The sequence below is a fragment of the Carassius auratus genome, chromosome 5, assembly GCF_003368295.1.
Source record: "Carassius auratus strain Wakin chromosome 5, ASM336829v1, whole genome shotgun sequence".
NCBI classification, from domain to species: Eukaryota; Metazoa; Chordata; class Actinopteri; order Cypriniformes; family Cyprinidae; genus Carassius; species Carassius auratus.
In genome coordinates, this window is record NC_039247.1 from 13,110,912 (window position 1) to 13,126,017 (window position 15,106).

Below are 15,106 nucleotides of genomic sequence, written 5' to 3' on the forward strand. Positions count from 1 at the left end.
CCACTTTCTCTGATGTCTCTTTAGTAGTTAAAAATAAAATATTATTTGTTTTGGGTAAATCTAACAGGTAATCTTTGGGCTTTATTCAGTTAATCTATTAATATGTTAAAATGAATATAAAAAGAGGCAATACTGTTTGATATAATATTTCATTTCATTGTAATGTAACGTTAGGCTATATAGACCTACACATTTCCATGAACTACATTTCTGCGGCTATTAATATATTCAAATGAAAACAAAAGTAGGCAGTGTTGTCTGAAATATTTCATCTTATTGTAAATATACGGTGAGAAAAATTGCAGTAGCCAAGGCGAGCTGACATTATCAATTACACTGCTGTTTACAGAATTACTGGACTTACGTCGCCCCGTCCGCGGGAGTTCACACTGGCAAAGTCCAAACTACAGATGATGGAAGTCCAAAATTTGCATACTTTCTATTGAGAAAGCACACACAGACCTATGTCAACCAGACTATTTGCCTAATCTTCACTGTACTATAGAAATGGAGAAAGCAACAGGTCTGGGGGGTGAGGGGTGTTCCTGTGAAAAAAGTTCTTGGTACAATTGTTCTGGGTAGTTTTGATGGATACGCGGCTTAAGATATTTTAGATGAAAACCGGGAGGCTTGTGACTGTCCCATTCACTCCCAAGTTAAATACACTGTCAAAGTCCAGAAGAGTATGAAAGGTGTAGTCAGAATAGTCCATCTGCCATCAGTGGTTCAACCGTAATGATATGAAGTGATGAGAATACTTTTTGTACATGAATAAAACTAAAATAACGATTTTATTCAACAGTTTGTCTCCTCTGTGTCTTTCCACATCACCTACAGTTAGCACCATTTTGGAGAATATGAGCTGAAGGCAGGCAGCTTATGCTCTTCTTTGTCAGCCGGACCACTCGTTTAGGTGATTTTGAGTCGACTCTTTCTTTTGAGAGACAATATCTTTTTTTATCATGCACTTTTTTGATTAACAACTTTGCAGTCTGTTAACATTGAAGGATAGCTACCTTACAAACTGCAAAAAATATATTTTAACGACATGGGGTTATTAATGACAAAATTTTAATTTTGATGTGGAGTATCCCTTTAACTTCATACTCCCAGTCTCTATCTTCATCAGTAATAATAACACATACAGACAGTCTCTCTGTGTTATACTAAGGTGTCATTAACAGAACCCACCTAAAACATCTACATTTCATCACTATTAAACACTCATATTAATGTAATGAACATTTGGTCATCATTCACTCAACTTCAACTTTTTTCCACTGTGGAACACAAAAGAAGATACTTTATAGAATGTTTCTGTTCATAACGTTCATAAAGTGCAAGTGAATGGGGTCTTAAACAAAACTGGACAGGTTTGGAACAACATGAGGGGGAGCTGATTTTAGGTGTACTATTACTTTAATGTAAATTTTATATATTGGCAAATATGTAGATTTTTATCTCCATGCTAGTGTCACTAATGCAAACCTAGCATAAAATAACATTTATGTAACGGTGTTGGAGACAGAGAAAAGGCAAATGCAAGCCTCACAGGGAGCATGGGAAATAAATGCAAACCTGACATAAGCACGACGCGTGACCATAAATTTGCTGAGCAAAGGTGAAGATAAACACACACTCCCCATTAAGTATTTCAGAAATGTTCTTTGAGTGTTGTTAAGCTATCAAGTTATGTCTAATCTAATGTAATGAGGAAGACTAAAGAACGTGTCAGTGGAAATAGTAAGTGAGAGCAAACCAACACTGCTTGAGTCCCTGGTGAGAGTATGTGTGGTGTGACTGCTTTGGCTCAGAACATTTAATGCGACCTTATTTTTAGCCCAAGTGACCTTCTTAAACACAGCATTGCATGAGGTCAAAGCAATAGAGGCCATAATGCTGAGCGTGAGAGACACCCAGACCCTGTGATTGATATGGCTTGTTCGGAAAGTGCCACAGCTGGCAGGAGAGTAGTGTGAGTAAAACAACCAAAACACCTCCAGAGAATGTCAGATTTCAGAATACCACATTATAGAGATTTTACCCATATGCAGGCCTCCTTGGAATCTGCACAGAATTCCACAGAATACAGCAGATTTCTGGAAAATGGACAAAATTCCTACACGTGTGTTCATTTATTCATTATTTTGAATACTGTACGTTCATACATAGGAAAATGGGGTGATATATTCACAGCGGGCCTTAGTAATGAAACACGAGCAAATTTATGATCTTTGTAAATGGCTTAAAAAACTATTTCAAATGAATTTTCACACTGAATCGAATGCTGCAATTTATGTTATCACTAAAGTCTCCATGTAGCATTTTAAAATGTTTCAGTTAAATATGTGTGTAGGTTAATGTGTTTCATTACTGTTAAATTAACATAAATATCCCTTTCTTATTTAAGTTTAATGAAAAAGTTTTAATCTGTAGATGTACATGTTGTTTGTAAATCTCTCATACCTAATGGAGACATGTTTTCAGGTTGAAGTGGAGAGGCATTTTCCCATTACTAATTTCCTACATTATTATAGTTGAGATGGCCATCTTTCCATTCAACCGTTCTACTACGGGTTTCTCTCCGTTTTGTCATCAAGCACACAGATCGTTAAACTCTCTCTAAATTACATGAACCGGCTGCACCCAACCATGTGTATGTAAGAAAACAAGAGTTGAAAACAGAGAGAGAAAAGTGAAAAACAAAAGTTACAATGATTCATTTTTTTACTTTTTACTATTTTATGTAGGTCAGGTAAGAGTCCCCTCTTTTCTATTTTACTGTCTTTTTTTAAAAAAAAGTTATTATTATGTAGATAGAACGTTTGACCACTTCTTTTAGACAGCCAAGAAAATATCAGAAATATGCCCTTGTCCTAATCATAGTCATTTTGTTCACTTTTCTTTTCTGTGGTGACGGAATTGGCTGCCATCATCAGAACAGAATAATAATGCTGAATGACTCTCTTTAACTCAGAATCTTTACATAATTTCTCAAGGAATAAAGCAGTTATTACCCTTCATTAGAGACCTGGTACTTGCATTAGAATAATGTCACCTCTACTTACAGTACCACCATCATTTGGCCGATGACACACACAGGTACATGCACCAGCTTTCAAGTGTGCGTTTTCATAGGAAATGTTATAGCTGAGTTCTGGACCTGCAAATTACATTTCTAATTTAGCAGCTGTACTCTGGACAACTGATGTAAAACTTCAGAGAAATTCAGCTTCACTATTTTTATTCTGTTCAAACATCTGAATGTGCAAATACACACCCATTACTCCTATATTTCTGTGTTTGTTTGGATATTATCTGATATGTGTGTTCTGTTCAAATTACTGTTAATGGACCTCATATTTTTCTTCACAATTGACAGAACAGTGGAAGAACAAGTTGCACGTTTGCAGTGTATTTGTTTTCTTCTGCTGATATAACAGAGAACAGAACATTTATGTCAGTGTTTTGTTATGCCATTAGTTTATGCTGTGCTTTTGTTTTTAGGTTTGATGGAGGGAGGAGTGACATTTTCCCAATGGATTTTTTTCTTCCTCCACAAAGGAGATGCCTAATCTGCTCTGATGAAGCATCAGGATGTCACTACGGAGCCCTCACTTGTGGAAGCTGCAAAGTGTTCTTTAAGAGAGCTGCTGAGGGTAAAATAAACACACCCATTATAACAAAAGTCTTGTTTCAGATATTAGCAACTAAGTATATTCACCATATGTGTGAGCAGTTATCACTTTAATTATAACTTTGAATTGCAACCATAAACTTTCATTAAAGCTGCATTAAAAGCTGACATAGAATGAATATGCTTTTGACCATGTGTCCAGTATAGCTTTTATTGTTTTAAATCGTTCGTTTTGTGTGTGCTTTGTGTGCATTCTCAGTGATAGTGTATTTTGTCTTGTTAGAGCTTGCTATTCAGTATATTGCATCCAGTCTATTTTCTCTCTTGTAAATTCTACTTTTTATTTGTTCCAGTGTTTATAGTTTAGTTCTTTAATTTAGTTCTTGAACCTTTTTCTCCCTCTTTCTAGTTTTCAGCAAGGCTGCGGTCTTGTCTTTATTTATTTTGTTTGTAGTTCTAGTCATTAATCCCAGCTTTTTCCTATTGTTATCCTTATGTTTTCATTAGTTCCAGTTAATTATTTCAAGTTTTTTTCCCCTTTTCAGTTTTATCTCCCTAGTCATAGTTTAGCACATTTTTTCTTTTGATCTGTGTCTATCTCTTGTCTCTCCTGTTGTCTTGTCTTTGTGTGTGTTTGTGTTGGTTCCTGCCCTGCTTCCTGAGTCCTCCCTGGTCACTGGTTTCTCTGATTTGACAGACATGTTGGTGCTTCAAGATTTACCATCCCTAGGGCCAAGCCTTTGGTTTCTTGAGCTCCTAGTCTCGTTTTGCCACAGCGTCTGGAGCTACCCCCATCCCTGACCAGCCTGTACTGTGTCGTGTGCCCTGCCTTATTGTGTTGTCTTCCTGTCTCATCCTTTAGTTTTCTCATTTTTGTTAAACTCTGTTCCCCCCATTCATTCCGCATCTGGGTCCTCCCTTGCCAAATTGTGACACATAAAGTACAGGCTTGGCTGTGAGGTGTGTAAAGACTTGCCATAAACAATTAGTAATCACTGAGACCCAAACACTTAGCTCAAAGTGACCTAAGCATAGATTTCAGCATTATTCATGTCTCTTATTAATTTTCTCATCCCTGTCCCAACTTGAATGACTTACTTTTTTGCATGGAACTCAAAAGGAGTAATTAGGCAGAATATGCAGGATGGTCTGTTCCCTAAGATGAAAGTGGGTGAGAACGAGACCAGGGACAGCAATATTGCTGTGGTACCTGGGAAACAGTCAAGGGGGTCTTACCTTAATGAGGGTGGAAGAAAGCAGTCTACATTCACTCCCACCACCAACAATCTCCGCCAGACCTGAGACTCAAACCCACAACCTTTGGGTTACAAGTCTGACTCTCTAACCATTAGACCACTACTGCCCCACAAAATAATCTTTGCCATCACAAGATAAATTACATTTTAAAATATGTTAAAAAAGAAAACTGTTATTTTAGATTGTAATAAATTTCAAAACATTACTGTTTTGAATGTATTTTGATCAAATAAATTCTGCCCCAGTTGAGCATAAGAGACTGCTTTCAAAAACATAAAAAAAATCTGAGTCCAAACTTTTGTATGACAGGTTTGAAATAACGTGAGGATCAGTAAATGACAACAAATTTTATAGTGAGCATAGTCTATATAAACATGATATACAGATATATTCACTATATATAAATATCTATTTCCATTCTGACATTCAGTTTGGAGTTCATGAGATTGTCTTGACCAGGACCTCACCCCTAAATGCATTGAAGCAACTGCCATGTGATTGGTTGATTAGATAATTGAATTAATGAGAAATTGAACAGGTGTTCCTAATAATCCTTTAGGTGAGTGTATATATATATATATATATATATATATATATATATATATATATATATATTTTTTTTTATTATTTATATCAGTGATAATGTTAGGATGTCACTATGTAAACCCATATTTATCCAGCAAATAAATTGAAACAATAATACACACCTGATAAAGTGATGCCTTTTTGTTTTGAACAGCCACAGATTGTGGAACAAAACAATTTATCAAAGTTAAGAGGAGTTAAAAGGTCTTGCCTCACAGCCAACAATGAACTTTAGTTTAATCAAATACGGAAATATCCCACTATTATACTGTTTCAACTGTTGTTAATGGAGACCAAGAGAGACAACAATATACTAAGAAGAGTGTTCTGGCCTCATTATTTTTGTTTATGAATAATTGTAGACAGATCTGTAAGGTTCAAGATGTCTATCCGAATTTGTTTAAAGGTGATGGATTTTTTTCACATTTTAATATCGCCAGTTTCGCTGTTTTTAAATAGGTTTCCTGGACACAGACAAAGCAGTTAAAATTACACTCTTCGGCTGTATAAAAAGATAACATACAAGATCGTATTGCAGTTTGTAAATTTGTTTGGCTTTATGTAAAATCATGTTTTATCATGGTTTGTTATCCAGTATTTATGTAAATTAATGTAATATTTATGATTCTGGTGGTGAGTTGAACTGCATTGCTTTTACATTTGATTTACAGTTGATTAGGTTTTACTTCTGTTTTAATCTCAAATCTTATTACAGTTGTATCTATGTCTGGCAGTGGATGTCTGTTAAATCTCATTGTAATTTTATGTCAGACCTTACTGCAGTTGTGTAGGTTACTTCAGCGGTGGCTCTGTATTCCTAATTAATACACACCTCTTTTCAAATCTCACTCTGCACTTTTCATTTGGGTGTCCTCAGGTGACCAGAGTGAGGGCTGTGACCTATCAGACTGGCTTGTCACATTAACAGCTCGCTCTAATTGGAGCATTCTGTGTGTGTGTGTGTGTGTGTGTGTGTGTGTCTGTGTGTTTGTTCTCTATTTTTTTCCGATCTATCTTTTATCTCGGTGTAAATGTGATATGTCCAGCTCTGTCCTTTCTGGAGCTTTACTTTGGCTGCCAACTGACTCAAGCTAAGTTAAAACTTCTGAAAACCATCTGCTTGTTCTTGTAGGGAAGCAGAAGTATCTCTGCGCTAGCAGGAACGACTGCACCATAGATAAACTGAGGAGGAAGAACTGCCCATCCTGCCGTCTGAAGAAGTGTTTCGAGGCTGGAATGACCCTGGGAGGTAAATGCTGTGCTCTCTTATGTGCTGTACTCTGTATGTTATATAGTGGTTATAAAAAGAATGACTCTCATGTCATTCCAAACAAGGTTATTATAGTTAACTAAAACATGAAAAAAGAAGGCAGCAAGATAGGCAAGATACGACTCCTAAAACGTTTTCTTTTCACGTCAGCCCATCAAGCTCTCACTGGATCCGCTCCTATGCTATCAACGAGAGGAATGTCTGTACTTCCTCAACAGACCACAAACCAGCCACTTTTTGGTACTTAAAAGAAGGTGTGCTTGTTCAAAACAGTTTACATTTACATTTAGCTGACGCTTTTATCCAAAGCGACTTACAATTGCTATAAATGTCCGAGGTCGCACACCTTTGGAGCAACTAGGGATTAAGTGTCTTGCTCAGGGACACATTGGTGTCTCAGAGTGGATTTGAACCTGGGTCTCTCACACCAATGGCGTGTGTCTTATCCACTGCGCTAACACCACCCCACCATACAGTTGCATTCGACCCTTCACTGCCTGTGCTGACTTAAATCTAGCGGTTCTGTTGAGTTTGTGTTGCAAATTCATTGACCCAGGTAGTGACAACTCTCTCTGGCCACTCAGTGATCAGCAGAGTTTACATGTCACGTTTTGGTAACAGTACATACAATGACATACAAATAAAGTATAGCATTTTATCTCATAATACTGTACTGTTATTAGTTCCAATTTCATACAATTTTTTTATTATAGTGCAATCAAGTGATCATGGATCAAAAATGATCCATGTACGACTTTGATTGCATTTTTTTTTTGGCATTCGAAATTTTGCCATCAATTTTGCCTATTTTGAGATTTGGCCATTAGCATATAGGCAACGACTTGTGTTTTTGATTTTCCTGCAGTGGTTTCATCTTGATCGGACTAACGTTTTGAAGATATTTTCAAGAGTTGCTTAAACGCTAAATCACAATGTTGCACAATCCATAAGGCGAAACCTAGGGTGTTTGGTATTGTTGGACTCCGTAATGATTCATAAATGTAAATATATGAATCTCCTGAAAATAAATCAACTACATCCAAAGTTATATGCATGTGAATATTTGATGGGATTGTGCTTATGACCCTTACTGAGTTTCATAATGATAATGCGTTCATAAAATACAGCCTTTTACTACAAAATTCAAAATGGCTCATAAGGAAAAATTGGATATCATATGACTCAGCATAGCGACCCGAATCTAACAAGACAACTTTTATTTACTGTATTTTTCAGACTATAAGTCGCACCTTAAGTATAAGTCGCATCAGTCCAAACATGATGAGAAAAAAAACATATATAAGTCGCACTGGACTATAAGTTGCATTTATTTAGAACCAAGAACCAAGAGAAAACATTACCGTCTACAGCCGCAAGAGGGCGCTCTATGTTTTCATGGAGAGGCTACAGGAGCTCTGAGCAGCATAGAGCGCCCTCTCGTGGCTGTAGACGGTAATGTTTTCTCTTGGTTCATTTCTCTTGGTTCTTGTCAAATTAATTTTGATAAATAAGTCACACCTGACTATAAGTCGCAGGACCGGCCAAACTATGAAAAAAGTGTGACTTATAGTCTGGAAAATATGGTTTTTATTAATTCATTTTTTTATACCTCCTGACCAGTTGGGGGCACTGCAATGAAACTGTGCAATGTGAAAGGGGCTTTAGTGACTTCAAACTTGTCATGTTCAACGTTGAGACTGTCATCTGTGTGCCAAATTTCAAAACTTTCCTGCAAGCAGTTCTGTGGGCTGCCATAGACTTCAAGAGTGGAAGAAGAAGAATTATTGCACCTTTTTCTAAGTCTTTTGAAGGCATGTTATATTTTCTATGTGCTTTGTGTGAAGAAGAGGCCAAAATGTAAATCACTATTCTTCTCTTCCAGTGGGTAGAAAACTGCTGTGAATCATCCAGTTCTGAGCCGAATCTGTGAATTTGTCAAATTTGTGAACGAATCATTCAGTTTGATTTATGAAACTCATAGTCACTCAGATCAATCGTGGAAAATAACTGACTCAAACGAAATAATTTGTTCACAAAATGACCTTGAATAACCTCGGCAGAGAAGATTGACTTACATTTTAATAATGACATTGGGTGAACTATTCCTTTACAGCTCAGGCATAAGAATGAGGAGTTTGGCTCGATCACTGCAAAGAGCAAGCTATCTAAACCTAGGTTTTCTTTTTAGGTTATGGAGACAAATTCCAATGGTCGTGGTTCACCCAGTTACACAGGAATAATTCACCCTAAAATTTTAATTGTCATCATTTACTCAACTTCAAGTTGTTCCTCAAGTTCTTTCTTTCTTTCTTACTTTCTTTTTCTTTCTTTCTTTCTTTCTTTCTTTCTTTCTTTCTTTCTTTCTTTCTTTCTTTCTTTCTTTCTTTCTTTCTTTCTTTCTTTCTTTCTTTCTTTCTTTCTTTTCAACATAAGAAGATATTTTGATAAATGTGGGAAACCAAACAGTTGCTGGTCCAAACTTTCTTAATACTGACAAATTGAAAATACCATTGAAGTCAGAAAGGACCAGAAAGTGTTTGGTTACATACATTCTTCAAAATATCTTCTTTTTTTGTTCAATAGAAGAAAGCAGTTCATAAAAGGTTTGGAATAACTTGAGGGTGAGTAAATTATGAGACAATTACATGTTTTGGGTGATCTATACTTTTAATAGGAGAAATATCCTATGCATCCTGTCACACACAGTTCTGGAAAAAAAAATCCATGCAAACTTTAGAAGGTAAATTTTCCACTCAGAATGTACGAGTCGCAAAATATAAATTTGGACATGGATTGTATTTCTTTGATTTAAATCGCTCATGTTGCTTCCATCAGGCAATTATTCTTAGACCTCCACTTAAACTATGTATTACATTGACATCTCTAATAAAGTTGCCAGCCAACTGAAAAGTAAAGGCCTGTTCACACCAAGAACGATAACTAAAAAGATCATGATTAAGATATATTTCTAAAAACTGTTCTCAATAATAAGGAATAAGAGTCCACATCACAGCTAGAATGATAAAGGCACAAAGAAACTATATCATTTAAATCACTTTCAGTGTGTTTTTTTTTTTCAGCCAATGAATGATAAAAACACTGACACCCAATCAGAATCAATCATGCTATAACAAGCACCAGAATTTAGAGCAGCAGACGCTTAGAATAAACAGACGATATCATCTGCTGGTGAGAACACTCATTTATCTTTACAGTTATCGTGAATGAGCTTTAACTCACTAAAGCCTGTTAACATTTGGTGAGTGGTGATTTTGGACCCTGTTTATGTATGAAGATCTGAATTTGAGGATACATTGAGTTGGTAATGCAGGTCTATAGTGGTGAGTCAATTTAAAGACTTTGAGAGACAGAAAGAGAGAATGAATGAAGGGGGTGTGTTCAAATAATCTGTGGGGAACTTCTTTATTGAAGTAGTGCAGTCAGGCATTTCTCCTTGATCTCTTTTTCCCTCTAGGACACTTGCTGATGAATTATTGATGAATTATTAAGGGTTTATCTTTCTGGTCTGCATTAAGAGGTCTCCCTCTCTTAAGGTATTTCTCTCTCTCTCTCTCTCATTTGTCTCTTCTAAGGGCTTTCACTTATTTAATAAACTTGTATGTGATTTGCAGTCAGCATTGTTTAATGGATCAGACGTAATCAAAGCATAGTTTATTACTTTCTGCTTTTATCACATACATTACAGCATACTTATTTTTCATCAAAAGTTATTTAATTTTTTAAGGATGGATGTCGTAGATTATACTAAAGAACAGGTCATTTCATTTTATTAGGACTTTTTCCAAAGTGTTTTATGACTTTTTTTTTAGTTTGTTTGAGACTGAATACAGTAGGTCACTGGGTAATGAGTTCCAATCAGCTTGATTGTGATCACTGATTCTCTTTCAATCTTTCCATCTTGTTCTTTGAATAAAGTAAATTAACTCTAAATCTGTCTCCATCTGATTCAAACACATAATTTATAGACTAATTAAACTGTAATTTAAAGACTATGTCCTTAGTGCTGCTTGAGTACAACTTACAACTTTAAAATTACAGCTTCATTGATACTCAAAAAGGCAAAATGTTTTGAAGAGGATCATTGGAGTAAACTGTACTCATTTAGTCTTCTGGGAATAATGTCTTATGTAGCTTCCCAAGGAGTAGTACTAAATTAATGAATGGGATGTTTAAACAGAATTAGGAAGATGTACACGCCATCATCCTGTTCAACTGTTTACTCTCTAACCATTGAGCATCATTGAATATTAGCACTTTTTGTAATAACTGTGTACAAGTCCCTCAATTGTCCCAAGTATGAAAATATGGATCTTAAAATCATACACCACTGAAACCATTTAAATATGCAGAAAATGCTAGAAAACCAAACAATGTGCAGTACCTGGAGGATTTTTCTGAAGAAAAGTGGCCAGGTTGAAAGGGATTTATGAGCAAGTATCCTAAAATAATAATAAAACAGTTGTTGGTTATCCAGGTAATGACATAAAATATAAAAAAATAAACATGTACGCTTTTAAACTAGGACATTCGTAAATTCAGATAGTATTGTCTTTTGAACTATATGTAAACATCTAGAATGTGGAATAGCTTGTTTGAACTACTTAAAACAGCATTATATTTTTATGACCCCTCTTATTTTTTTTTTTTTTAAATGATTAACATTTTGCAGATTCTGGAAGTGTGTGAGTGATCATAACGGTGTATATATATATATATATATATATATATATATATATATATATATATATATATATATATATATATATATATATATATGCACTGTAAAATTAAAGGATGGATGGATGATTCAGCTGTGGGCACCATCTTCTGGTGAGATGTGCCAATTCAGTCGGCACGAGATGGGTATTCTCTAGCCATGGAGCATACATCAGTTATACAGTCGTTATTGCTGTGCATTGTGGGATGGAATGAGTGCACTTGATAATGTCCACTAAGGTTTTAGACACCACAAAAATTGGTTGTCACCTTAAATAGTGTATAGGGGGTAAGGGTATAGGGGCGATTTTGGACACAGGGATTGTTTTTTATGACTGAGTCAGCAGTAAAGACTGTTATATTGAAAGACTTTGAAACAGGGTTGTAAACAAGGAAGTTCTTTTTTACTTTCAACAACACCTTGTAAGACGCAGCTGACAAATGCACTGAGGAGCACTGTAATGGGAAATCAGATAAAAGGATAGTATGACAAATATATTGTTTTCCTCAGCGGACATTCAGGATAATGTTTTATTGTGCATATGAGATTGAGGTAATAAATGAGTGCTGTATAACATGCAAGTGATCACATTCGCTCAGTCCAGCTCTCTCTCATAATACTTGACTCTACATACTACAGTGGGGTTTTAATACAGTAATACCATAAGCTTTCAATGAAGCAACATTTCTTTGTTACTAGTTCTAAAGTGACGTTTTTGAATTAGTAACGGAGGCTTGGGCTCAGCTGTTAAACTGTCAACTTGAGATTTGAATCCATCGTGGAAGAAAGTAGTTCACACAAAAGAGGCTTTTTAAAGAAACTCCGTTGTTGTTTCTTATGTATTTTCTAAATAAGTGACGTGACATACAGCCAAGTATAGTGAGCCATACTCAGAATTCCTGCTCTGCATTTAACCCATCCAAAGTGCACACACACAGCAGTGAACACACACACACCGTGAACACAACCCCGGAGCAGTCAAACACACTCTTGCTATCAAACTGTTACAATAACATACAACAGTTCTACGACACGAGTGTGTAAATATATAAGAAACACTGCTACTCATATGATATTGCTCACACAAACACACCGTGTGAAACTGTAGTTTGTGTGTCATCTGGCCATACAGTGGCGGGATGTTGGCAATCCGTTCAATCTGTATTTCACACAGCGCAGCATGTGAGGGCTCGCGCTCTTCAGGGACAATCACAGAATATAACATAGCTCTTCAGTCTCTGATGTAATCGGCCTGGTTTCCTTTATTAGCGCTGCTTTGGACCAATTGTTTGAACGCATTTGCTTCTTGGATCATTGGACTAAAAACTTTCCCAGAGTTTAAAAGCTTAAAATGATCTGATCGCAAGCAGAGAAGCAAAATTGGGTTAAAGGGTTAAAACAGAAATTGTGATCCAGTAATTTTGCGATTATTGCGATTCAATTATTTTAATGCATTAAGGATTGTAAAATTAATTGTATGACATGACAGCCCTAATATATATATATATATATATATATATATATATATATATATATATATATATATATATATACAGTACTGTGCAAAAGTCTTAGACCACTATTACTTTCACCAACAAAAAATGGTTTAAAGTTATTTATATCTTTTGCTGTAGTAAATATCAATTTACATTTCAAAACATTATTTTTGCCATTAATTGTAATAATCCAGTGAGTCTGACAACAGACAGTGCTCCACACAGAGATCTGATCTCACCTTCATCCTGTCTGTCTGGAATAACATGAAGAAACAGAACAAACTGAAACAGATTAATTCCAGAAAAACTGTGGCAGTGTCACCATTTCTGAGCCTGACCACCGATCGGCGATTACAATAAAGCAGTATCTTGCTTATAACTATTTATTGTGATATTCCAATCATGATTTTTATAAATTTATTCAGGGCCTGAATTTCATTTTTGAAAACAGGGTTAATTCCCCTCTTAGGTGAGGGGAAGCAGCATGGACTGTGCTTTCACACAAGAGTCCGCTACTGATCTGTGGCTGTTTACCACAAGCACAACATTTATCCATTATTCTGATTTCAAATCCAAACATTGTCACTTAAAATACTTCTTTTTTTTTAACACAGTACAGTAATACAGTCTTTCCCAGACATGTTTAAACACAATAAATATAAGTAACACATTTTTCAATGCTTTTTACTTTTGCATTTACTTATATATTTATATATTAAGTTGCTCAAGCTCTCTCAAGATGCTTCTGACACTGTCTGTTGTAAAAAGAGTGGCTTGACCCAAGGAATCCGAAAGCTGAAACCATGTCTTGCATATGTCTGTGTGTAGTGGTTCTTGAAGCACTGACTCCAGCTGCAGTCCACTCTTTGCAAATTTCCCCCACATTTTTGAATGGGTTTTGTTTCACAATCCTCTCCAGGGTGCAGTTATCCCTATTTCTCATACACTTTTTTTCTAACACATCTTTTCCTTACCTTCGCCTCTCTATTCATGTGCATTGACGCAGAGCTCTGTGAACAGCCAGCCTCTTTTGCAATTATCTTTTGTGACTTGCCCTCCTTGTGCAAGGTGTTAATGGTCGTCTTTTGGACAACTGTCAAGTCAGCAGTCTTCCCCATGATTGTGAAGCCTACAGAACTAGACTGAGAGACCATTTATAATAATCAAAATTTAAAGAAAAAAAAACATTTGAAATATATCAGTCTGTGTGTAGTGAATGAATATAATATACAAGTCAAATCAACTTATAGATGATATTCTAATTATATGACTAGCACCTGTATATATGACTAGCACATTTATGAAAAGTGTGTATGTATATATATATATATATATGTATATATATATATATATATATATATATATATATATATATATATATATATATATATATGTATATATATATGTGTGTGTGTGTGTGTGTGTGTGATTGTGTGTCTGTTTGTGTCTTAATGCATAAATGCATAACTTAATGCATCAGTGACCATTTGATCCTTTGATAATAGTTGCGTATAAGTCCCTCAGTTGTCCTCAGAGTGAACAGATGGATGTCAAAATCATACAGTCATTGCTGGGAAGAGTTCAAATACACGAAAGATGCAAGAAAACCAAAGAATTTGTGGAACCTGAAGGATTTTTCTTTAGAACTGTTTAATGTTCAGGACAAACAAGGGACTCATGAACAACTATCACAAAAAAAAACAAACAAACAAAAACAGCTGTGGATCATCCAGGTAACCAGGTAAAAACACAGTATTAAAAATGAAGAGTATGTATTATAAATTAAACTAGTATTTTTTGTATATAGTAATTAATTCCTTTGATTGTAAAGCTGGTAGCAGCAGTCATTACTCTACATTTGATACTTAATATATCATTTCAGTTCAGTTCAGTATCAGTTTTATTATTATTACTATTATTATTTTGAAAGTCTGTTGCACACTGGTTCTGAATGCACATACAGACAAACCATGGTTCACAAGAGGGGAGGGATGTTGATAAGTAGTGGTTTGGGATAGGCGTCATCATGCGTCTCTACCAATGAGAGCATTTGGGGTGGGCCTAACACTTTGTCTTCACCAGACGTTCAGCTCAGTGTGGCAAAATACTATAAAACCCTTTAT

The 15,106-nt window shown here is 35.6% G+C and overlaps 1 protein-coding gene across 1 annotated transcript in view; it reads left to right on the top strand.

Annotated features, from left to right (window-relative positions):
* The window catches only part of ar (androgen receptor), a 69,314-nt gene that overhangs the window by 15,771 nt on the left and 38,437 nt on the right, over positions 1-15,106 (top strand). Inside the window, exons 2-3 of the mRNA XM_026248881.1 lie at positions 3,508-3,659; positions 6,612-6,728. Of these exons, the coding sequence (XP_026104666.1) occupies positions 3,508-3,659; positions 6,612-6,728 (269 nt within the window). The remainder of the gene's footprint in view (positions 1-3,507; positions 3,660-6,611; positions 6,729-15,106) is intronic.